Source organism: Protopterus annectens, chromosome 6.part0, assembly GCF_019279795.1.
Source record: "Protopterus annectens isolate FY-2018-M chromosome 6.part0, PAN1.0, whole genome shotgun sequence".
NCBI classification, from domain to species: domain Eukaryota; kingdom Metazoa; phylum Chordata; order Ceratodontiformes; family Protopteridae; genus Protopterus; species Protopterus annectens.
In genome coordinates, this window is record NC_056737.1 from 532,151,864 (window position 1) to 532,177,287 (window position 25,424).

Below are 25,424 nucleotides of genomic sequence, written 5' to 3' on the forward strand. Positions count from 1 at the left end.
CAAGAAAATTTATTAATTAGTCTGCATAAATCTTGGGTATACATTAGAATGCTTTGTAGAGTCAGCCAATCCTGTGACTGAATTTTATAAGTTGTTTTTATCTCTTGTATGTCTAAAGCTTTTAACTCTTTAATGCATTGTAACCAACAATAAAATGTATTTTGTTCCCAAGAAATTATTACTTCTCTATATATATATATTATGGGGATAGTCTCTTGTTATAGTAAAAGGTACTAACAGGTTAATCCAAAGCTTTAAATCCATATTAGCATGTATAAGTTTCCTAATGAGTTGATGTAGTAATTAATCAAATGCATTTTAGCAGGTTTTGCTATATTGTATTGCATAGAAATATTTAGTAGGTACAAAGGTTTATTAATTTTATGTAATAGAGGAAATTTGTTTAAAAGGGTAAACTCATTTGTTGATATAACAGTTAATAGTTCATTCCAATTAGCAAGGTGATTTGGATTTATCTAGTTTATAACAGTTTTGAATATGAATGCCTTTATATATGTTTCTATATCTGGAAAGTTTAATCCTCCTAGTTTCCATGGTCTAATATGATGTGTTAAGGCAATCCTATTTCTCTTAGGAAACCACAGTAATTTTAATAAAGATGAATTAATTTCTTTGAAAATACATTTTTCAAGAGTCAACATATTGTATTAATAATATTGTTGTAATTTTTTGATGTTATCTTATTTAGATCTTTACTTAACATGATTCCTAAATACTTTAGAGTAGATTCTTGTTTTCCTATAATATGGTTTTCTTTAACCTAAACTTCTTTTTTTTTATTTAAGAATAAAAATTTAGATTCTGATCTATTAAAGTGAAGACATGAAATCAAATAAAATTTCTCAATCACTACATCCAGCTCCTCTAAGGACTCTTTAGAATTAATTAAGGTTAGTAGAATGTCATTGGCAAAAAGCATTATTTTAGAATTATATTGATTATATACATCCACCCATTCTATTTTTAGATTATTGCATATTGTTTCAGCAAATACTTCAATGCCTAGAGCAAAAAGAATAGGCGACAGAGGACAGCCTTGTTTGGTGCCTTTAGTTATATGAATAGATTCCGATGTGAAAGGGCCTAATTTAACATAGGCCAAATTGTTTTATATATATATATATATATATATATATATATATATATATATATATATATTTTTTTTTTTTAATAAGTGAATGAAACAAGGGAGAAAGTCGAATAATGCTAACATTATAAATAGATGATCCCAATTTAGAGAGTCAAAGGCTTTCTCTATATCCAAACCTACTGCAAGTGTCTCTCTATTTTCTTTATGTATAAGAGTGAGTATGCTTTTGATATTATTGTGTGTGCGTGTCTATTATATATAAATCCTGTTTGGTCATTATTAATTGCTTTAGATAATGGTATCTTGATTCTATTAGCTAAAATTGACATTAATATCTTGTAATCATTATTCAGTAGTGATATGGGCCTGTATGAAGTACATAAATTTGATGTTTTATCCTCTTTCAGAATTGGAGTAATTAAAGAATATTTCCAAGAGGGTGGTATTATTGCATTTGACTGAACTTCTGTTAAAGATTTATGGAAAAGGGAGATCATCATTGAAGGGAAAAGTCTGTATAATTCCATTGTAATACCACCCATTCCTGGTACTTTGTTAGTCTTGCCTTCTTTAATTATGTCAATAATTTCCTTATAGGATATAGGCTATTGTAATTCTGATTTTAATTCTTCTGGCATTTTTTAAATATTGATAGAATTAATATTCAAGTTTAGTTGATCAATATAAGAATTCTCTTAAAGTGTTCCATGTAGTGATGTCTGAATGCATCAAGAATATCGCCTATATCTGATAGTGTCTTTCCTTTCATTTCACGATAAATGTTATTAATATTATTAGCTTTCATTTATATTTTGACTCCTGTGGATAAGTTGTGTAGATATTTTGGAGAGGTGGCTAAAGAATTTACTTTTAATTTTTCTAAAGCTAAACTAGTTTGGTGTGCTAATATTTCATTATATTTTTTTATTTAACTCCTCTATTTTCTTTCTAATTTGTGGAGAGTCTTGTTTTTTTTTCAGTTTTTATTGACGTAAGTTTGGATTGTACATTTAATAATTCTGTGTCCCACTCTTTTAATTTATTTTTCTACCAGCTAATGGTTTGACCAAATATATAAGCTTTTAATGAGTCCCATATCATTACTTTATTGATTTCTGTTATATAATTAGTGTCTAGAAAAAACTGCAATTCTGATAACAACCAGGGTTTAAATTCTTTAATTTTTGTTATATATGATGGAATTCTAGACGAGAGGATTAAAGGTTTGAAATCAGTTCGGATTTTTAAAATCAAAGACTCATGGTCTGAAAAGGGGCATGGAGTAATCGAAAATTATTGATTTTTAAATGCAGATCTTGAACAATTAATACTTTGTCTATTCTAGTTTGGGTGCCAAATCTATGGTCTTAGTGTAAAAACAATAAAGACTTATCATCTTTCAGATTAAATGTATCTAGTAAATGAAATGAATCAATCCACTTTTTTAAAGATTTAGAGATGGAAGAAGTCCGAATGAGTCTCTTATTATTAGTTTCAGAAAAATCTAGAATGCAGTTGAAATCTCCTCCCTTTATTAAATTACCCTTATAATTATTAGAGATAAAATCTAAGTGTTTTTTGATTGTTCCTACTCCAATGTCAGGAAACCAGTATAGATTTACCAAAGTCCATATTCTGTTTTTAAACTGGATTACTACGAAACCGTGTTTATAAATGATTTCTGGCATTATAATGTTATTTTTCCATAAGACGGTTACACCTTTCATCTTTGTCTTATGAGTAGATTGAGCTAAGATTAAATAATCCTTGGGATTCCAAGAATAACTATCATTTGTTTTGAAATGGGTCTCTTGAAGGAAGACTACCTGAACTTCGTTTAATTTTAAATATTTCAATAAATTTGATCTTTTACTTGGGTTATTTAAACCATTGGTATTCAAGGATAGTAAGGTTAAATCCATATCAGATTACTGTCAAAAATATAAGATTTTATTTCTTTTCTTATTTTTCCCCCTTTTTGACTGTTTAATAAAATCCTCTGATAACAGCAAATTTTGTCTTTATGTGTAAGTATTTAAAGCAGATTGCTAAACTTTTCCCTATTATAAATATCCATAGAGTACTATTTTGGTCAGGCTTAAAAAGACATTTTTTATATGATATCAAGATAAACATGACAAAAAATGATAAAAGTGAATTCCACAATAGACATGGAATGAAAATAATTCCTAATCTAATAGATAAAAATAAGTCTATTAGATTATCACTCATACCTTTAACAGACATAACAAACCTCTGAGCTTCATAAACTATACTAATATGCAGATAATAGTTTGTAAAGATAAAATGTCTATGTTCTATGAATAGTATTAATGATAAATAAATAGTGCAAAAAAAAGTAATATATATTTGTTTCTCTTTCTAAGAACTCTGACTCAGTTAGTCTTGTAATGTTCTACTGTCCATAAATTTTGATAACATTAGTTGTAGTTATAATCACTTAACAATTAAGTTTATATAATATGAACAAGCGTTGTTATATTCCTCTAGATATTCTCCCTAATGGATATGGCTGTATTGTTTGGGATGCAGCACTAATGGCATTACTCATATGAGAAACTATACTTCATAGCAAATTGATTAATATGTACTTAATTAAAGTTCTACTAATATCTGTAATTACCATTTCAGATATCACAAATCATGTTAGTCCAGTCATTGGAGAATACAAATCACAGTTTAAAGGCATTGTATACATTAACTTGTTTCTTGAAAGATAAAGAAATATTATTTAATAACCTGTTCTTTAGTAATATTGGTAAATGTTATAGACTGTGATTCTCATGCAGAGACAAGGTCTGGAGTAATGAGTTAAAATATATTAAATTCCAATGTTATACATTTCCCTAGTAGCTAAAAGGTCTGAAATATTGTATATAATTTTATAATAGACTCTTTACTCCAGGTTGTAACAAGTTACTTTCTCTAGGTGTCACATTCATGCTGATTTCCTACATATTCTTATTTTAATGTCAGCTTGAAGTGTATTTGGTCTGAAGTAATGACATATTGTTAAACATAACCTGGATAAGTTTCTAGAACAAGGAATCAATCTAAACAAATGTCTTAGATTATTATGTAATCTACCAATTACATCCGAGTAACAACACATACATATTTCTTTTTATCAACTTTGCTGATTAAACTTGCCCATAATTAGTTGTATTAAGAGATTAACAAAATTATAATTGTAAAGCTAATTTGTCCAGTATTCATGTACTATAAATGTTTCAAAAGAATTTACGCCTCTTTTTATATTAAATATTATGTAAATACAGAAGTTGTCATCCATAAGGAAGGCTGTTTTGCAAATTGCTCTGAGTCATTTAGCAGTATTAATAATTATATTGCAGCTGTTGAAAGACTGGATATCACACTATCAGTAAAAAGAAGTTATGTACTTACCATAACGTTCCATGTTTGTAGTCCATCTCGCCTATATTCTTGCTGGATGAGTTCAGAGCCAATATTCGGCTCCGACTCAGCTGATAATAAAGCTCGAGAGCTTTTACTGGTTTGAGGCTAGCCCCTATCCCATGGTGCCTCACGGCAATTCCCCAGATCTAATTTGCAAGAAAGCAATAAATACCTATCAGGTAAGAATGGGAAAGGAGCTGTATAAATACAGCAAAGGATTAGAAATATAATCCATTCCAGGTGGACAATAAAAAGAACAATGTCAGGCAGCACCAAAAAGGTCCACCAGATCCCCCAGAAACAGGAAGGGGGTTGGAGGGTGGGACGCAAGAATATAGGCGAGATGAACTACAAACATGGAATGTTATGATAAGTACATAACTTCTTTATGTTATGTAATCCTATCTCGCCGTAATTCTTGCTGGATGGGACAGTGTCCCTAGCACCTTTATCCCGGGTGGCTCAAGTGAAGAGGCTCTTCAGCATAGTGGGCCCAAAGGATGACCTGTCTCGGGAGGCCAAATCCAATTTGTAATGAGTGACAAACATATGTGGTCTTGCCCAAGTAGCTGCTGCACAAATAGTATCAACTGGGAGCCTATATCGAAAGGCACATGAAGTAGCTACAGCCCTAGTAGACTGACCTTTAACTTTGACAGGTAATTGTCTACCAGCTTGTTGATAAGCAAAGGATATGCAATCCGAAAGCCATTTCGAAAGAGTAATTTTTGAAACAGGCAAGCCTTTCCTTTTGTCAGAAAAGGAAACAAAAAGTTGATCAGATTTCCTGAATTCTTTAGTCCTGTGTATATAAAACCTGAGTATTCTGTGGATATCTAGCTGGTGTATTCTATACTCTGATTTATTAGAGTGGTTTGGAAAATCACAGGTAGCTCAATGGTGGTATTCAGATTGTGCTCTGAGCATACTTTAGGAAGAAAGGAAGGGTTTGTCCTGAGAGAGACTCTATCCTTGTGAAAGATAATGTAAGGAGGTTGAATAGTTAGAGCTTTTAGTTCCGAAACTCTCCTAGCAGATGTTATGGCTACCAAGAATAAAGTTTTCCATGATAACAATTTTAAGTCTGACGACGAGGATGCAGAGGGTGCAGACATCAAAGATGAGAGGACTAAGTTTAAGTTCCAGGGTTCTAATGGTTGTTTTATTGGGGGCCTGAGCAGAAGAACTCCTTTTAAGAAAGTTTTACACAAGGAGTGCTGCATGATTGGATGTCCCATGAAACCAAAATCGAAATTGGAAATGGCAGCTAATGGAACTCTAACTGTAGCAGCTGCCACTCCTTCATGAAAAATTGTTGTTAGGAAGGATAAAATGGATTCTAAAGGAGCCATATATGGATCTAAGCCCCGATTCATAGCCCAAAGGGAAAACCTTTGCCATTTGCTAGAATAGTTTCTGAGTGGAAGGTATATGGGATGAAATTAGGATGTGTTTGACCACAGTGGATAAGGGAATACACCTGGCTATTCGTGGAACTGGAGCAGCCATGCTGTCAATTTGAGGGTGTGAATGGAGGGATGGAACTGTCCCAATTGATTAAACAGGAGATCTGGAGATGGGTCCAGAATCCATGGTTCCTCCAAGAGGTAGGGCCACAGGAAAGGAAACCAAACTTGTCGAGGCCAGTAAGGAGCAATACGGATCAAGGAACTCCTCAACTGTTTTGCTTTCTGTATTACTTTGGGGATGGGTGGAAAAGGAGGAAAGGCATAAAGAAGTCCCGGGGGCCAATCGTGAACTAGAGCATCCCTGGGTGACATCCCCGGATGGAGAATGAGGGCAAAGTAGCTGCTGCATTTGGTGTTCAGGTGAGTGGCAAAAAGATCACAGCAAAGCTGATCCCCATCTGTGAAAGATCTCTTTCGCAACTATTGTATTCAGGGACCACCCGTGAGGCATCAGAATTGCTCGGCTGAGTTTGTTGGATTTTGCTGGGATATGCATTGCTATCAGGAAGCATTGAGTATCCATCGCCCATTTCCAAACTCTTATGGCCTCTCGGCAAAGCAGGTAAGACTTAGTTCCCCCTTGCTTGTTTATGTACCACACGAAAGACATGATGTCTGACTGAATAGCAATTGTCCCGATGGGAAGGGAGCTGTGAAGTGCTTGCAACGCATACAGCACCGTTCTCATCTCCAGAACACTGATGTGCAAGTGGTTCTCATGGTTCTGCCAAGCACCTTGGACTGTCATTCCCAGATAATGCCACCACCCACCCTATCTGGGAAGCGTCAGTGGTCAAAACTGCTTTTTCTTAGGAAGGAACAAGTGGACGATCTAGGACAAGTTGTTTTGTGTGTAACCACCATGTCAGATCCTTTTTGCATGCATTTGTTATTAATATCTGGTGAGACAATGGAAGGTCTTGCATCGACCATTGTGCAAATAGCAGCCATTGGAGAATCCGCATTTGTAGGCGAGCAAGAGGAACTAATAGGATGGTGGAAGCCATAGTCCTTAAGACTTGAAGGACTGCTCTGGCCCGGATTCTTTGTTTAGTAAGGATCTGACCTGACTGCGTAGAGATTCCACTCTTTCCTGTGTAAGCCTTAGTGACATGGTGGTTGTGTCTATTTCTGAGACTAGATATACAATATGCTGTGAGGGAGATAAGACTGACTTTTGCAAGTTGACAGTGATGCCTAGACTGGTGCACAAGGATAGAGTCTCGTCCCTGGTCCTTATGAGTTGATGCTTGGTGGCAGCAGTGAGGAGCCAGTCGTCTAGGTACGGAAACACCTGGAATCCTTGACGTCTCAGGTGAGTCGTTACCACTGCCATGTATTTGGTAAACATTCTGGGGGCTGTAGTGAGGTCAAAGGGCAGTGTTCTGAACTGAAAATGACTGGCTCCCAGTCAGAAGCGTAAGTGTCTCCTGGAGCGCCTGTCCATTTTGATGTGGTAGTATGCATCCTGGAGATCGATTGAGCACATCCAGTTGTCTTTCCTGATAAACGGAAATATCTACTGCAGAGTGACCATTCAGAACTTTGATTTTCTTACATGCTTGTCGAGCCTGCTGAGATCCAGAATTGATCTCCAGTCCCCTGTCTTTTTGGAACTAAAAAGAATCAAGAGTAAGTTCCGGATCCTACTTGCTCTGTGGGGACTTCTTGGATGACTCTTTTTTGCAGCAACGAGATGACCTCTGATGTTACATGGTCTAGTTGGATGGGTGGTATGTCTGGAAGAGACCGGTTTGTTGGGGGTTGGAAAATAAAGGGAATCAGGTAACCTCTGGATATTATTGTGTGTACCCAGCAATCTTGAGTGATAGTTAGCCAGGTGCTTGGGTGCAGCGATATATGACCCCCGACTGCCTCCAGAGACGGACAGTCTGGCAACCCCTCAGGGTCGATGGAAGGGATGATCAGAGAAAGCTTCTCTGTCTCCCTGATGTTGCAGACCTCCTCTGCTGCGAGGGTGGCGTCTTCCATTATATCCTCCCCCTCTGCCTCTGGGGAGGGTTGACCTTGTATCTGAGGGAAACCTTTTTGGGATTTGCGGAACCACATTTTCCGTCCTGTATTATGAAGAAATGGACCCCAACAGTAGATAAGGTTTTCCTTTCCTGCTCACACCTAAGTCAAATTCTCTTTCACTTGGGGTCCAAAAAGAGATGACCCATCAAAGAGAACATTTGTGAAGGAAGACTTGAAGGATTCCATAAAATTACAAAGATGCATGCATGAATGTCTCCTGAGGGATATTCCTGCTGCAGCTGCCCTACTCTCTCCATCTGCTGCATATGAGATCAGCCTCATGGAGGGGTTAGCTATGGAAGTAAGGGTGGAGAGCTGAGTAGAAACCTTATCCATGGAACCCGGAGCAACTGAACCCTGGAGGGTAATGCCTAACTCTTTCAGGAGATCCCTCTGAAGATGAGTAAAATGAGTTGTGTAATTCAGCGATCTTAATGTAAATGCCACTGAAGAAAAAGTATGCTTCCCGTACCTATCCATCATCCTGGACTCCTTGTTAGGAGGATGGATATTAGAAGACATCTCGGATAATTCCATCTTGGTGGCCGCTGCTACCACCATAGCATCAACTGGAACTCCCTTACTAAGGAAAGACTTGTCCTCAGGTGCTGTCATAAATTTGTTTGGCCTCCTCAGGACGGCTTCCACTGAATCTGGAGAGGTCCATGCTTTCCGCGATATGACCCCCAAAAGTTGGTCATAAGGTGGCATCACCCAGGAGGTGGAAAGTCAGGAGCCAAAGGCCTCAAGATACACTGATTCATCCTCAGTAGGGTTAGAGGTCTTCCAATCACCCCTCTGTCAAAGGATTTCTAGGATGTCAGAAAAGGAGACATCCTCAGAGGGGGATCTAGGGGACCCTTCTGATTCCTCTAAATCAGTGTCTGACATGACAGACTCAGGGGAGTCGACATGTTTCCTCTTAAACAGCCTCTTCCGAGGAAGCTTTCCAGTGGGATAATCTGAGGAGGTCTCGGAAGAGGAGGCACCTCCAATGGGGGCTACTTAGGCCTCTGGTTCCCTATGCTGTGGGGGTGGCAGGGGGAAGAGGTTGCTGCCTGCTGCTGGTGGAACACAGGTTCCAAAGGAATGGCTTTGGCAGGGGATAAAGCCTTCTCTATAGCTTCAAAAGCCTTCCCCCCACTCCAAAGAAGACCTCCGGTCCTAGGGGATGGATGGTTGCCTCCTAGCAAGAGGGAACGGCTCTGAAGCAGAAGTGGGTGCCGAGCTGAGTAGAGCCAAGGCTCCAAGAGGGAGGATCGGTTCTGAAGAGAACCCAGGGTGACTGTCCCCCTCGGAGTTGTTACGAGAGCGTCAGCTCCCAGAACCTCCAGCTCCAGACTGAGCCATCGAGGATAGAGTAATTGGCTCTGAGGAAACAGGTTGAATCCCTGGAGCTGAAGGGCCAAAGACAGAGGAACCTGATGTAATAGGCTCCGAGAGCGAAGCAGTCTGAGGGGGAACAGTGGTCAGTAAGAGGGTCGGCTCCGAGACCTTTGGGTCTGGAGGGGCCAATTTTCTAGTCAGAGCTGGATCCGAAAGCAACCTCTTCACCACCCTCTCGATGTCCTCATCAGATAGGGTCCTGGAAGATCTGGTGGAGACAGAAGGAGAGCTCCTTCTCTCCAAAATAGGAGATCTCAATGTAGGAGATATAGTCTCGATGTCAGGCAAAATTTTCGGTACCGAAGATTGTCTCGGAACTGATGAAATCAATGGCACCGAAGTAGATGAAGCTGAGTTGGAACTGGAACTTCTTGGTTCCGAAGCTTTAGTCTTTTTTGTCGGCTCCGAAGCTGGGGCCGACAATTTTCTCTTTGAGGATTTTGGAGCTGCCTGATCAAGTTCCAGCTGTTCCTCGAAGGAACTGGTCATGAGACCCCTTTCAATTAGTTTTCTCTTCCTCTAATTCAAAACTGTTGTGCTAAAAATGTGACAAAAGGTGCAGGGTTCCTGTAAATGGGCTTTGCCAAGGCAATATACACAAATGGTGTGGCTGTCTGTAAGAGACATTTTCTGCACACACCTTGAACCCCGAAGGGTGATGATCCTTATGATCCTTATCTTTATCTTTAGACATTCTTAGAAATGAAGATAAAAAGATAACAACAGTAAAAGTATCAATTACAATAAAGGTGAGAAGAGAAGAAGAAAACAGTCACACACACACAGAGAGGAAAGGCCTTCTAACTAAAACGGGCACTACAGCCTTCTAACTTAAACGGGCCGTATAGTCCTAAGGTGGGAATAGGGGTTGAAAAACTTTCAAAAACAGTCGCACAAGAGATAAGAAACTATCTATATATATATCTATCTCTGATAGAAAAAGGGTAGGAAAAGATTAAATATAGTAAAAGGTTGTTTTGCTTAGCCAACGAGCTAGTAAGACACAACCTTGAAGCTTTCATGGCAAACAAGATCTGGGGAATTGCCATGAGGCACCATGGGATAGGGGGTTAGCCTCGAGCCAATAAAAGCTCTCGAGCTTTAATATTGGCTGAGTTGGAGCCGAATATTGGCTCCGAACCCATCCAGCAAGAATTACGGTGAGATAAGACTACATAACATGATGTTCATTATGCATAACTAATAATGCAGTTGCCATAACTAAATGTATAAAGCCAAAAGTATACTTCTCTCTAACTCCATCAAGAATTAAGAATATTCATTGCACAATGTAATACAGAAATAGCTATTAAAAATAAGTTAGAATGCTTTTTGCAAACTTAAGATATAATATTTATAGACTTTTCATATTTATGACTCATTTTCTAGCTTATATATCTTATTTCTATTGTTAATGCTTAGTGGAAACACAAATAACTGTTTAACTGTACTTATTACAACTGTGCATGCCGAGAATCATCTTGGAAGCTTTGCAGAGCCATTTGGAGGTGACATCAGTGTTTTCCGATGCCATGGGAACCTAAATACGGTGAGAAAACAGCTTGGGCTTCAATGGAAGCAGACTGAAGTGCTTGTGAGGCTTGGAAATTAAAAAAGCTTCACTTCTGCCTCCCAATTAAGTGACCTTTCCCTCCCTTTTCTTTTCCCCTCCCCATTCAACCAAATAAGCAAAGAAAAAAGGAAAAAACAAAGAACAAAGGGGAAGCAAACCGAGATCCAGACAGCTGCTAAACAAAGATAAAACACCAATGGTCATCCGAAACCGCAGACCCTCAATTTACAAAAGCATCAGCAAAGCCACCAGTCACCCAACAACCAAAGCACCAATACAAACTCCATATCCTCCCAAGTGAATCAAGAACACAGCAAAGGCTTTTCAAGCATGCAAGCCCCACAATGACTTCTGTGCATTATCTTTTTTTTTGTTTGTTTTATTTTGTTTTTCCCTCTCTGCATTCTCAGCAACCACTTTGTAGACCACTCAAACATCTGCCACAGCTTAACCACAAACATAGGTAGTACTCTAAATGTTTACAACAGTCATTAAACATTTAAATACCTCAGTCATGAGCACAAGATCGCACCCCTGGACAACAAATAGCCATATTCACGTTAGGAAGCTTTTCAAGCATACCTCGGTACAAAGCAACTGCAACAAGCCAATGCAGTGCTATTTTGTTATACAAGACAGCAAGAACGGGCAAAAACTATCCAGTAGAAGAAGACACATTTTAACATCATAGAGAATACCACAATTTAAATAAAAACTGCCTAATTAAATCAAATCAGAGCATTCGGATACATTTAATGAATAAAGGCAAAAATGCAATCTACAGATAAGGACAATCATGAACCACAGCAAATAGCTACTTATATTTGTGCACTATAGAAGTTAATGATAAATAAAACTTGGGGACTAATTCACTACTAGAGCAAGTTAGTTTAAGTTGATCTACCTGTACTTTTGTAAGAACCATTCATTCTTCAATTATCCAAAAATTAAGCAACAAAGCTTCCAGTTTGATTATTTATCTTTTTGTATTAGACAAAAATGGAAGAATACACTTTCCTTTTAACTAGTTTTTGATGACAGTTTATTCCATAGTTAATTCTTTGAGAGGATAGACTAAAACAAGCAGTTATTTTTTGCAGCAGTTGATTTAGGGTCAGTCTTTTTTTTCTTTCTGACATCAGTCCAAGCACTTGTTTCTTTTATTCTCTTGAGAGATGGGGATATCCATTCCATATCTTCTGGTATAGAAATCACATTATTATTTTTGATGAAAGATGAAGCTTCTTCTAGAATCATTAAAGATTCTCATCTCATTGGCAAACAGAATTTTTATCTTAGCTGGGAAGGCAAGCTAAGCTTTGATATTGTTTTGCTTTAGTAATTTTATCATTGGCCATACTCTTTCTCTCTGTTCTGTTACACTGGCGGAGTAATCACTGTCAAACCTTATCAAGTTCTGGTAATATTATAAAGGTTCTTTCCTCCAGGCAGATCTTAAAATTAGTTTGTTATCCAAATATGAAAATAATTTTATAACTATTGATCTGGGAGGGGTATTTGCTTCTGAAGAAGCAGATTTCCCCACAGTTCTGTGAGCTCTCTCAATACCAAAGGAAAAGCCTTCTTTTAAATCTAAGAAATCAGGAAGCCATGTAGTTAAGAATGAAATTATATCCTCACCTTCTGTGTTTTCTGGTAACCTGAAAATTCTAATGTTGTTTCTTCTCTCTCTATTTTCTAACTCGTCTATTTTGTTTAGCAGCCAAGTATTTTGTTTCAGAAGATGTTCTTTATGTGTTTCTTCTTCTTTGAGTCTCAGTTCAATGTAATTTATAGAGGTTTCAATATTCACTATTTTTGATTGGTGCTGTTGTAACAATTCCTTAAAAGTATCAGTCTGTTACTGGCAGTTTGTTGTAAGATTCTCTAAGTTTTCTTTAAAGTCATCCATCTTCAAAGATAGCTCCTGTAAGGTAGTTGTCATCATTTGGATTTCCTTTCTTAAGGCTGCATCAGGATGTGAATTCCTTGAGTTGCTCATTTTCAGAGACTGAAATATTCTCCAAATTCTTTTGACAGGAAAATTTTGATGAAAGTCCACCAAATTTACTATTTATGTAGTTTGACTGTTTATCTACAAGTTTTTCTCTAAAAAAATGTTCCTGTTTAACTGAACTGGCTTATGGAGCTCTAAAGTTCTGCTGCTTTCAGTGTGCCATTCAGGCACCGCCCCTCAATAATCCCCTTTTCTCTTAGCAGCAAAGCCTGAATGCAGCCCTAAGCTAGGCCTAAGAAATCATTCCTATCTAAAGTTATGGAGACAGGAGAACATAAATGTTAACTTTCTGCTTCTTTTTGACAGGAATCTCCATAGAAGCAGACCAATTCATGTCAGGAAAATCACCTTGGGAACAAGCATCATAGACTGGGTAGGCAGAACAGCATTCTCTGCTCCTTCATCTGAGACTGACAGCAGTATTTCTCTCATTCCTACAAAGGGCACTCCAATAGCTACAGTGGATATTGTCTCAGCAGCAAAGCCTGAATTGAGCACTAAGCTAAGCCTAAGAAATCATTCCTATCTAAAGTTATGGAGACAGGAGAACATGAATGTTTAACTTTCTGCTTCTTTTTGACAGGAATCTATATAGAAGCAAACCAATTCATGTCAGGAAAATCACCTGGGGAACACAAATCATAGTTTGGATAGGCAGAGCAGCATTCTCTGCTCCTTCGTCTGAGATTGACAACAGTATTTCTCTCATTTCCATAAAGGGCACTCCAACAGCTACAGCGGACATTGTCTAAGCCCTAGTCCATGGTGGCTAAAGGGAATGCATCAGTGGGAATGAGAAGTTATGTACCTACCATAACGTTCCATGTTAGTTGTCTTCTTCTCGCCTTCTTTCTTGCTGGATGGGTTCGGAGCCGATCCTCAGCTCTGACTCGGCCTATACTAAAGCTTGAGAGCTAATTTTATCGGCTTGAGGCAACCCTATATCCCATGATGCTAGGCGCTAACTACCCAGATCTCATTTGGTAGCTGAGAAGATAGCAATTTTATCCTCCCAACCCAAGGGAGAGAAGGAAAGGGGGAAAAACTCCCATGTGCCACTTCCTGAAGCTAAAGTTACCCAAGGATAACCAGTTTATGCTTCAAATTATGAAGGGTGAAGACCCTGATAAGAAGGGGAAATTCCTTTCGGTCTATCCAGGCTAGGGGGATGGCGGGTGGGACGCAAGAAAGAAGGCGAGAAGAAGACAACTAACATGGAATGTTATGGTAGGTACATAACTTCTCAATGTTAAGTTGTCAATCTCGCCTTCATTCTTGCTGGATGGGACCGCGTCCCTAGCACCTTCATCCCGGGTGGCTCATTGGAACAGGCTCTTGAGAATGGTGGAACCAAAATTTGCTCTGTTTCTGGAGGCCATGTCTAATTTGTAGTGTGTAATAAAGGTATGAGGAGAGACCCATGTGGCTGCTGCACAAATAGTATCTATTGACAATCTAGCTTGAAAGGCTGTTGATGTAGCTAAAGCTCTGGTTGAATGGGCTCTTGGCTTAGAAGGTAATTTTTTACCTCTGAGTTGATAGATACAGGTAATCACAGAAGACAGCCATCTAGACAAGGTTACTTTGGATACCGGAAGGCCCTTTTTACCTTCTGCATAGGACAGAAAAAGCTGATCAGATTTCCTAATTTGTTTAGTTCTGTCCAGATAGTAATGGAGCTGACAATGAACGTCCAGATAATGCAGTTTTTGCTCTGCCCTGTTAGAATAATTAGGGAAGAAAACTGGAAGATCGATAGATTGATTTAAATTTGCCTGAGAAGCCACCTTGGGCAAAAAAGACGGGTTAGTTCTGAGAGAAACCCTGTCTTTGTGGAAAACTAGATAAGGAGGACGAATGCAAAGGGCATGGAGTTCTGATACTCTTCTAGCAGAAGTTATGGCAACTAGGAAGAGAGTTTTCCAAGAGAGCAACTTCAAGGAACAGGAAGCCACAGGTTTAAAGGGAGGAAGAATCAAGGATGTTAAAATCAAGTTTAAGTCCCACTGTGGTGGGGGTTCTTTGATTGGAGGTTTGAGTAAAAAGATACCCTTAAGGAAGGCTTTACACAGCTTGTGGGACATGATGCTCGAATCCAATTGGCCTATGTGAAAATTTGAAATGGCCGCTAACTGAACCTTTACAGCGGAGGATGAAGAGCCTGAATGAAAAATTTCCGCTAGGAAATCTAGGACTGACTGTATAGGAGCAGTGAAGGGATCTATATTCCTAGCGCTTGCCCAGAAGGAAAAACACTTCCATTTACTAGTATAAATCATTCTGGTAGAGGACTTAAGGGAAGCTACAATAATATCACGGACAGAATTGGAAATCGGGAGAAGCCCGGCTAAGGTTGGAAGTGGAGCAACCAAGCTGTGAGGTTGAGAGATTGGAGGGATTGGTGCAGCCGCCCTGACTGGTGGGCCAAAATATCTGGCACTGGGTCCAGATGCCAAGGTTGTTTCAAAAGGTAACGATGCAGGAACGGGAACCATATCTGTCGAAGCCAATAAGGGGCAATGAGGATCATCCTGGCTCTCAAGGCGGTAGCTTTCTGAATCAACTGAGTGATTAATGGAAAGGGGGGAAAGCGTATAGAAGTCCCCGAGGCCATTCGTGGACTACAGCATCTCTGCGGGGATGGCATGGTAGGGGAAAGAGGGTGAAGAAGTCAAGGCACTTGCTGTTCTGAGGTGTTGCAAAAAGATCACAGCAAGGAAGACCCCACTTCTGAAAAATCTCCTCCGTTACTGATTGCTTGAGAGACCACTCATGTGGCATGAGAATAGCTCTGCTCAACCTGTCCACTATGATGTTGGACTTCCCGGGGATATGCGTTATTATCAGAAACCACTGAGAAGAGATCGCCCATTGCCAAAGTCTGAGTGCCTCTCAACACAGGGGATAGGACTTGGTTCCGCCCTGCTTGTTGATATACCACACTACGGACATATTATCCATATGAATTGCAATAGTCCCTAAGGGAAGAGAGTCTTGGAGGGCTTGCAACGCTAAAAGCACTGCTCTCATCTCCAGGACATTTATGTGCAGGTGGCATGCGAAAGGTTGCCATGTGCCCTGGACTGTCCTGCCTTGAAAATGCCCCCCCCCACCCAATCAGGGAGGCATCCGTTGTGACAGTGGTGACCGGAGGGGAAGGAACAAATGGTCTGCCCTGCAGGACTTGAGGGGAGACCATCCACCAAGACAGATGTTTCTTTCAAGAAAGTGTTATTATTATCTTGTGTGTCAAAGGAAGTTGTTGGAAGGACCACTGGGAGAAGAGCATTCACTGAACGAGCCGCATGTGAAAGCGAGCAAGGGGAAGTAGCATGATGGCTGCCGCCATGAGACCGAACACTTTTAGAACAAACCTGGCCTGGATTCTTTTGCTCAGAAGGAGGATATGAACATGATTTCGAATCTCTAAAACTCTTTGCTCGGTTAATTTTGCTGAGAGCTGTATGGTGTCCAAGGTGGCACCTATGAAGGTAACAGACTGACAAGGTGACAAGGCAGACTTTTCAAAATTTATGGAGATACCTAGCCCTTTGCAAGTTTGAATGGTGTAATCTCTGGCAAGAAGAAGCTGATGCCTGGTGGTGGCAGTAAGGAGCCAGTCGTCTAAATACAGAAACACCTGGAATCCTTGACGTCTCAGATGAGCCGTAACCACTGCCATGCATTTGGTGAACACTCGGGGGGGCTGTAGTGAGACCAAAGGGCAGGGCTCTGAACTGGTAGTGACTGGCCCCCAGCCGGAAGCGGAGAAACCTTCTGGAGCGCCTGTGCATCTTGATGTGATAGTACGCATCCTGAAGGTCCACTGAACACATCCAATTGTCCTGACCCAGAAAGGGTAGAATGGACTGTAGTGTGACCATCCGGAACTTCGTTCATTTTACAGACTTGTTTAGTCTGCTGAGATCCAATATTGGCCTCCAGACCCCTGTCTTTTTTGGTACCAAAAAGAACTTGGAGTAGATTCCAGATCCTAGTTGGTCTGCTGAGACTGGCTGGATGGCTCTTTTTGTTAGCAGTTTTGAAACTTCTAGTACTGCTTGTTCCCTTAGACTGGGTGGAATGTCTGGGATGGGCCCTTTTGGCCGAATTGGGGTGTGGATAAAGGGAATTTTGTAACCCTCGGATATAATCGACTGTACCCATTTGTCTTGTGTGAGAGAAAGACAGGCTTCTGGATACAGCGATAACCTCCCCCCGACTGCCTCCGAAGGTGGACAGTCATGCAGCTTCTCAGGGATGCTGGAAGGGTTTGTCAGAGAGAGACTCTCTGTTAGCCTGATTCTACGGACCTCCTCTGCCTCTAGGGCGGTGTCTGTTGTTGTCCCCCCCCCCGCCTCTCGGGGGGAACTGACCTCTTGCGTCAGGCGTGACTCCCTGAGATTTGCAGAACCACATTTTTCCACCCTTTTGACCCTTAGGATAGGGTCTGGACGGGGTTGAAAAACGGACTCCTACGGCAGAGAGAGTCTTGCCATCTTGTTTGCATCTGGTCAAAGTATCCTTCACTTGAGGTCCAAACAATGCCGAACCATCAAAGGGAGAGTTAGTGAAGGACACCTTGAAGGGGTCTGCAAAGTTGCAAAGCTGCATCCAGGCATGACGCCTTAAGGCCACGCCTGTGCCTGCGGCTCTACTCGCTCCATTGGCTCCATAGGAAATAAGCTGCATGGAGGAGTTGACAATGGAATTTAGGGTTCAAAGCTGGGAGTTGATTTTGTCCTGAGACCCCGCAGCTGTTGGATCCTGTAGAGTATCACCCAGTTCTTTGAGAATGTCTCTTTGAAGGCGGGTGAAATGGCACAAGTAATTCAGTGACCGCATGGCAAAGGTCGCTGAAGAGAACATCCGCTTGCCGTACCTATCCATAGTCCTAGATTCCTTATTAGGAGGATGGATAGGCACTGAAGGATCGGCCAGTTCCTTCTTAGTGGCTGTGGCCACCACCATGGCATCAACTGGGACACCTTTAGTTAAAAACTGTTTATCTGACGGGGCTGTGATAAATTTGGAAGGCCTCCGTGGGGTGGGTTCCGTCATATCAGGGGCCGTCCACACCTTCCGCGCCACCACTTCCATGAGGGGGGTCAAAAGGCAGAGACACCCAGGAGGTGGAAGGGCGAGAACCAAACGCCTCTAGGTAAACCGACTCATCCTCGGAAGGATTGAGGGTAGACCAGTTCCCCCTCTGCTTGAGGATTTCAAGGATGTCAGAAAAGGAGACATCCTTAGAGGGGACCGTAACCTTTCCGATTCATCCAAGTCAGTATCAGATGTAATGGACTCAGGGAAGTCGACATGCTTCCACTTACATGTCCTCTTTCGAGGGGGTTCACCTGATGGATCAGGGGAAGCCTCGGAAGAGGAGGATATTCCCAATGGGGAACGCTGTGGCACTGGATCACTACAGTCAGGAATGAGAGAGTGGGTAGAGACCGCAGCAGGCACTACAGTGGGAGGAGCTGATGGAGCTGACCGTGGAGCAGGCACAGGGGCCAGTACACTCCTCATGACCTCGAAGGTGCCCTTATCAGGCAGGACAAAAGGTTCCCGTTCCGAAGAAATAGGAACCCCAGCCGGCATCGAGAGGGAAAGCTCCGAAGCCGATGTCGGGGCCAAACTCACCAGCGCCGAAGCTCCAAGAGGGAGAACGGGGTCGGACAAGGGTCCGATGCCACTCGCCCTCTCGGAGCCGATGAGGGAATCCAAGTGCCCGGGATCCTTCCATGGATGGGACCATGGAAGAGATTGGAGCAGACGACGGAGCCGAAGGGGGAGGTATCGGCTCCGATGTCACGACGGTCACGGCTCCGAGGAGCTCCGACTCCGAACTCAGGGGCAGAGTCGGAGGAGGAATCAAAGATGGTATGGGTAAAGCCACTGTCTGTTGAGACGGGCTGTGAAGCATTTGGGCCAGTGCCTGAGACTTTAGGAGTCTGCTAACCACCCTCTCAAGGTCATGGTCAGAAAGCCTGGAAGACCGAGAGGAATGGCTCCGATGGCTCCGCTCCGAGAGCAAAGGTGATCTCAGAGCCGAGTGAATGGACTCCAGGGACGGGGACCTAGATCTCTTGCGAGTGGAAGATGGCACCGAGACTAGTGGTGCCGATGGAGCCAAAGATACGTTGGCTCTGACCAGAGCCAACTTTGGAGAGAGTCTTTGAGGCATCGGCTCCGGCAGAAGAATGTGACATAGCTGTATCGGCTCCAGGGACCCAATGGGGTGGTATAAGGTACTAGACTAAATATTTATCAAATAAAGGGGAAAAATCCTAAGAAAGGAGAAGAAAAATTTTAAATTTTACACTGACCTGTGGAACCGGTAAAAAAAAGCACCTCGCTAGCGAAAGCAGCAAACGAGATCTGGGTAGCTAACGCCTAGCATCATGGGATATAGGGTTGCCTCCAACCGGTAAAATTAGCTCTTGAGCTTTAGTATAGGCCGAGTCGGAGCCGAGGATCGGCTCCGAACCCATCCAGCAAGAATGAAGGCGAGATTGACAACTTAACATCTAAGGTTAAAGATGAATGGTCTGAGGAACCAGAAATGGCCACAGCAATCACCCATTCCTGACAGCTGCAGATTTGTAGCCTGCTAAGGAGGCAAAGCCTGTCTGGAAATGTTCTTTTTTTTTTTTTTTTTGGCTAGAGGAAGGAAGAGTCAAGTAACCAGTAAGTTGTTTCAAAGTGAAGCTAAAAATAAAGCCTGAATATTGTGTAAGACTGACAGCAACAGTCAGTAAAATAGATAAGTAACTTAATTACCCAGCAATGGAAGAATGCTAGCCAACCGTTGATCCTTGAAAGCCCAAAACAGGAGTACTTTTCAGTGGCAGGAAAGCTCTGAAGGGCTTTGCTCCCCAACCACTGATTTTCTTCAGCTCTGCTTGAGCTGTCAATGGTTTAGGTATGAGGAAGTTGTCCTTAAACTCTGGAAGATGGCCAGCTGTTATATCCTATGCAGGATATAACACATATGACTAAGTCTACTGCAGCAGTGGTCAAATGACGAAAAGTGTACTTTACTACAGAACATTTGCCTGTCACTAAGTCTTACATTACATCAAATAATAACTTGCAAAATAGATATATAGTGCTCATTCTGAGGAATTGTATTAACTGTGTGAACATCTCAACATAATGCCTTGTCTCAAGATTTGTACAGGGACACTGCCAACTTAGCAATGGAGTGCTAACACTTATTTTTTTTCAGCTTACAAGGATGTGTTAATATTTTTTTTTTTAATCTGGCACAAATACCACTCATGTTTTAACTTATAAATGTTTTACACCTACTCCAACTGCAGTATGTACAGAAATGAAAGCACAAGATAAATGTTAATTTTATCATAATGTACTTGATACATTGTACACTTCACTCAACTTCTTTAGCTATAACACACCACACACACAAGCATTAATAATTTAAATACCTTTTGAGGACTCTTGCTTGCTGATTTAGTTTCTCACGTAATGCGTCTATCTTTTTGGCATCCAATGACTTCTTTGACTTTTTCTTTTTCTTTGTCTTTGGAAAAGTGACATATTTCTTTCCAGCCTTTCGAGCTTCTTCAGCAGGTGATATTTTTACAGGCCAGTGTCTTTGTTCATTCTGATGAACAGCAACTTTCAAATGAGTTTCTTCCTTTAACTGTACAACTGTCTCTGGTAAGTTTTCCTTTGATGGCCTTTCAAGAGGGTCAATAAGGAAGATTTCTTTAGGCTCCATCTCTGTTTTGGGGTGTGTTATCTGTTTTCTTAGAAGTTCTAGTTCTTTCATGGTAGTCTGAAAATTAGTTGAAAGTTTCCACACTTTTGTAGCCCTGGAGATGTAAATTGCTGGCATAGACTTTGACCGTGTAATCTTGGTAATCTAGTCAAAGATTAAAATGTAAATAAAATGCAATTTTAGTTGAAACATTCACAAACGATGATAATTGAGTTTTGAAAGTTCAAGAAAGATTACCATTTCCTTTGATTAATACAAAAAAACTCTCTCCTAAATCTGCATTTGGTTGTATTCTCTGGCTAAAACAGTGGTATAAACTTAAAGAAGGTCACATCATTCTAGCTAAATAAAACATCAACAAAGTATTCTATGCATTTCTATTGTACCTCCTATGTCAGTCACGACACACATGCACACAAACACAAAAAACTTTGTCCTCATCTTAAAACAATAGATATAATTACCTTCTTGACATTTTGTAGTTTATATAGCTGCTATTTATTAATCAACCAAAGAAATGCTACTTTCTTGTGAAATTAGAATGCATGCAGAGTAGAATATAGACAGCCTTATTTGTGATTATACTGATTTTTTTTTCAGTAAAGTTGTATGAGTACCACTGTTTCCAAATATAACTTAGAACAAAATGTGCTTATTCTTTTCATTCTTCATGTATACAATTGGGTGATGTTATTCTTGACGTCTGGACACTACCTGCACTGTTATATCCCCATCCCCAATCAGCCAGAGCCAAAGCAGTAAGCCCTCACTTGGCTTAACTTGTTGCCCCAACATTCAGAAATTGGCTTAACTTGTTGCCCCAACATTCAGAAATTTTCAGATCCACTAATTCATAGAGCAATGTGATCCCTGGGAATACTATTTGCCACAATTAAAACATTGCAGCATAAAAGCCATAGGAAAAAAGTCATAACAAATTCTGAATGGATTAACACTAGCAATTCAGAAATAAAAATAATTTCAAGATGGTAGCATTAATACAGCTGAAAACATTTCACCTATCCAAAACATATTCAAGCTACATAAATATCGGTTCTCTGAATTGCTTATAGGTGTATGTTTGTAATGTGTAAATGAAGATGTCTGTATTCTGTGATAGTCCTGAGTGTCCTCTCTAGCAAGTATTTTAATGTCTTGTGCTCACGGATTGCCAAAACAGGCTCTAGTACCCCATGACCTATGTTATAAAGCAGGTTATCAGAAAATGTATGGATAACAGAATGCACAATTGCAACCTTAATTATGACACACTGTGAGTAATTATTCTTTATCCAAAACCCTGACATGGTGCACTGCCATTATATAATTTCAGATTTTTAAAAGAAATATCCTACCTTTTTAAAATAATTGTGTGAGAAGTACTTCATTCCCTTTCTGTGTTACTGCAATGATATGATTCATCTGGGACTAGGAGCAGCACATATATGTCTCATGGAGTCCTGGAAATTTACTGGCCACCAAAGTCATCTGTATAAATGCTGTACATCGTCACTGCAACTTATGCCATCTTATAAGTGGAAGCACAAATCAAAAATGACATGTTTTCTTCAAAAGGTGATGGTCTGAAGTATTTGTTACTTAAAGGTACAGACATTTCCCCCCAGAGGGGCATATGGTTATACTGAAAAACTAATGAGATGTTTTACCAGTTCACTGTGAGGAAAACACAATGGCCATTACTTTAGCAGTGTTCAGTAGCTGCACTAACCTCTTTTCAGTGTAGCTATAGAACTTGCTGGTGACACTGGGATTTAACATGATGTAACTTTTGCTTGGAGTGCATCAGACTTCACTGGAAGGTAAAATGTGCCCACTGTATAATAGTAACACAGGGTATCTCAAAGTTGTGCAGTACTGAGTAAAATTTCCCTTTATCAGTGCTAAAAAACAGAAATATGGCTAAAAAGAACATAGAGTTTAACAGTATTACTGAGTTTTTGTTATTTTCAGGAATACTTTTCAGATTGACTGAAACAGCCACACAACACTCTGTTGATTTAAATAATGTATCAGGTGAACACAACATGAGTTAATAGCACATATATTTAAAATCAAAAGTGAAAAAAAATGCAAATGTATCAGGTGATCACAATATGAGTTAATAGCACATATATTTAAAATCAAAAGTGAAAAAAAATGCAAGCATGCAATCAATTAATAATCATACACAAATCAGTGTTAAAACAAGAACTCAGAAATGATACTTTCATCAGCAGCAGCAGCAGCCCCCTTTTTCCTGTTTTCTACATGGGGTCAGGTGATTTATTCAATTGTTACCACCTCTCTTGATTCAATACCACTCTCCTACCATCTTCAACAATCATTCCTGACTGTCACGTCTTCATTCATGCAACTCATCATTCTCTTTGTTGGCCATCCTCATTCCCTTTCTCTTCCTCCCTGTCTTTCCCAAACCTTCTTCACAAAATTGTCTTCTGCTTTCCTACATGTGTCCAAACTACTGTAATATATTGTGTTTGACCTTTTCTGCAATTGCAGCTACTTTGGCTTCCATTCTGATTCATTAGTTCTTTGTCTATCTCACAGTGTGCATCCTTCCATCCATCTCAGGCACTTTACCTTCATCATCACTAGCATCTTTAATTGCTCTGCCTTCACTGTTCAGTTTTCTGTATCATACAGACATAGTGGCTGTATCAGTCTTGTGCATCATACATTTCAGCTTCTGTGGCATATGTCTGTCACATACTACCCGTAACACTCTATAACAGTTGTCTGCAGCCCCACTGATTCTAGCTTTGATCTCCTCATTCAGACTTCCCTTCTTCTCAACCACTTCTCCCAGATACTTGAAGCTGTTAACTTGTCCCATTATTTTCCCTTCTATCTCGATTTTCAACTTCTTCTGATTTATCCCATTTACTACCATGACAACTCTTTTGCCTTTACTCAGTTTCATCCTATATGTCATTAGTTTTGTATTCCATTCTCCATTCATCTCCTGAAGTACCTCTTCATAGTCTGACTGTAATGCAACATTATCTGCTTACAGTAGCTTTGGTGATCTGTCCCCTTTAACCTGCTTGCTAATATAGTCCATCACCAGTATGAAAAGCAGTGGGTTCAGAGCTGAACCTTGATGCACCCCCACTCCCACTAGGAAACTCTCTATAACACTGAACACTGTTCATACCTATGTCACTGGAAATTTGTAAATAGCTTGCACTTCAAACCATCTTTCCTGGGACACTGTCATATGCCTTCTCTAAGTCTACAAATGTCCAGTAGGACTCTCTTTTCATATCTAGCATCTTCTCTATTTGCCTCACTGCTAACATCAGGTTGGTTGTACAGCATCCTCATCTGAATTGTACATCTCACATCTTACCTTCCACTACACTGAGTATTCATTTATCATTCACCCTGTCCAGCACTTTATTGCTGTATTTAAAGAGCTGATACCTCTATACTGCCAACAGTTGTGAATGCCTTGTACAAAGAGACTGTAATGCCTATTATCCAGTCATCTGGGATGCCACTTTCTCTATGTACTGCTATGAGCACCATCAGGATCCATTTCTCCACTAATTCATCCAACATCTTGATCATATCTGCTGTAATTCATCTAAGCCTGCAGGTTTCCCCTGACTTCATTTTAATTTGTGCTGTTCTTACTTCTTGTAGGGTGGGTTCTTCTTCTTTCACTGTAGGCTGTGCATAGGGCAGTATAGCTTCTGTAGTTTTTTTTTTTCATTAAGAAGCTGTTGGAAGCAACCTGTCCATCTGCCATTGGTGTCCTAAGGACTAGAGAATCGGTTGTTGCTGGTATCCCTTCTGAATGCTGTCAGGCAATTATCTTCTTTATCTTTGCCTTACAACCTGATAAAGTTCTTTTATGCTATCTGCTGAATCACTTTCTAGAAGCTGATAGAATGCCTCTAATTCCTTGTTGTCTGCTATTGTGGCTGCTCTCTTCGACTCTTTATTAGCCAACCAGTATTCTTTCTTAGCCTTGCCCATCTTTTCCTATTTTTCTCACTTATTTGTTTTCTGCATTCATTCTTTCTTTTGATAACTTCCAGGAATTCTGCATTATACTATCAACTTTCCTTTTGTACTTTATTTCCATACCTGGCTCAGATGCATATTTGTTCTGTGGTCTTCACATATGCTATTTTGAGATGCTGCCATTCTTCTTCTTTGGCCCCACCTACTTCTTCTTCTTCCAGAGGTGCTAGATCCCACTGGATTTCCTTGAGCACTTGTGGTTTCACTCCAGTCAACTTTGTCTTTGGTCTATCCACTATTGACCTTGCAGCCTTTTCTGACCACTGCTGTTTGTGCTGTTGGCCAATCAATATCTTTTTCTTACTCGGATGAAGCCTACCTGATTTGCATGCTGGCCAATTTTGTATGAGATCTTGTGACTGCATCATTTACTGCACCATGTGTTGACCACCATAAAGACATTTGTCATAAAGAAGTATAGTATGGCCTTATTTTTATTGCTTTCATCTTAAAATACTTGTTTATTCCAATGCTTCAGCATCACAGGTTTTAAAAAGGAGTCCTAGCAATATACTAGCCACCAAAGTCATCTGCTGCAGATATTCCTCATTCCCTCCAGCACAGCTCTTTTGAGTGGGTACCTTTAACTCTCA

General features: G+C 40.2%; 1 protein-coding gene across 1 annotated transcript in view; it reads right to left on the reverse strand.

Moving 5' to 3' along the window:
* The window catches only part of TTC6 (tetratricopeptide repeat domain 6), a 2,436,149-nt gene that overhangs the window by 2,339,761 nt on the left and 70,964 nt on the right, over positions 1–25,424 (reverse strand). Inside the window, exon 2 of the mRNA XM_044074245.1 lies at positions 20,486–20,925. Coding sequence (XP_043930180.1) covers positions 20,486–20,898 — 413 coding nt within the window. The 5' untranslated portion in view covers positions 20,899–20,925. The remainder of the gene's footprint in view (positions 1–20,485; positions 20,926–25,424) is intronic.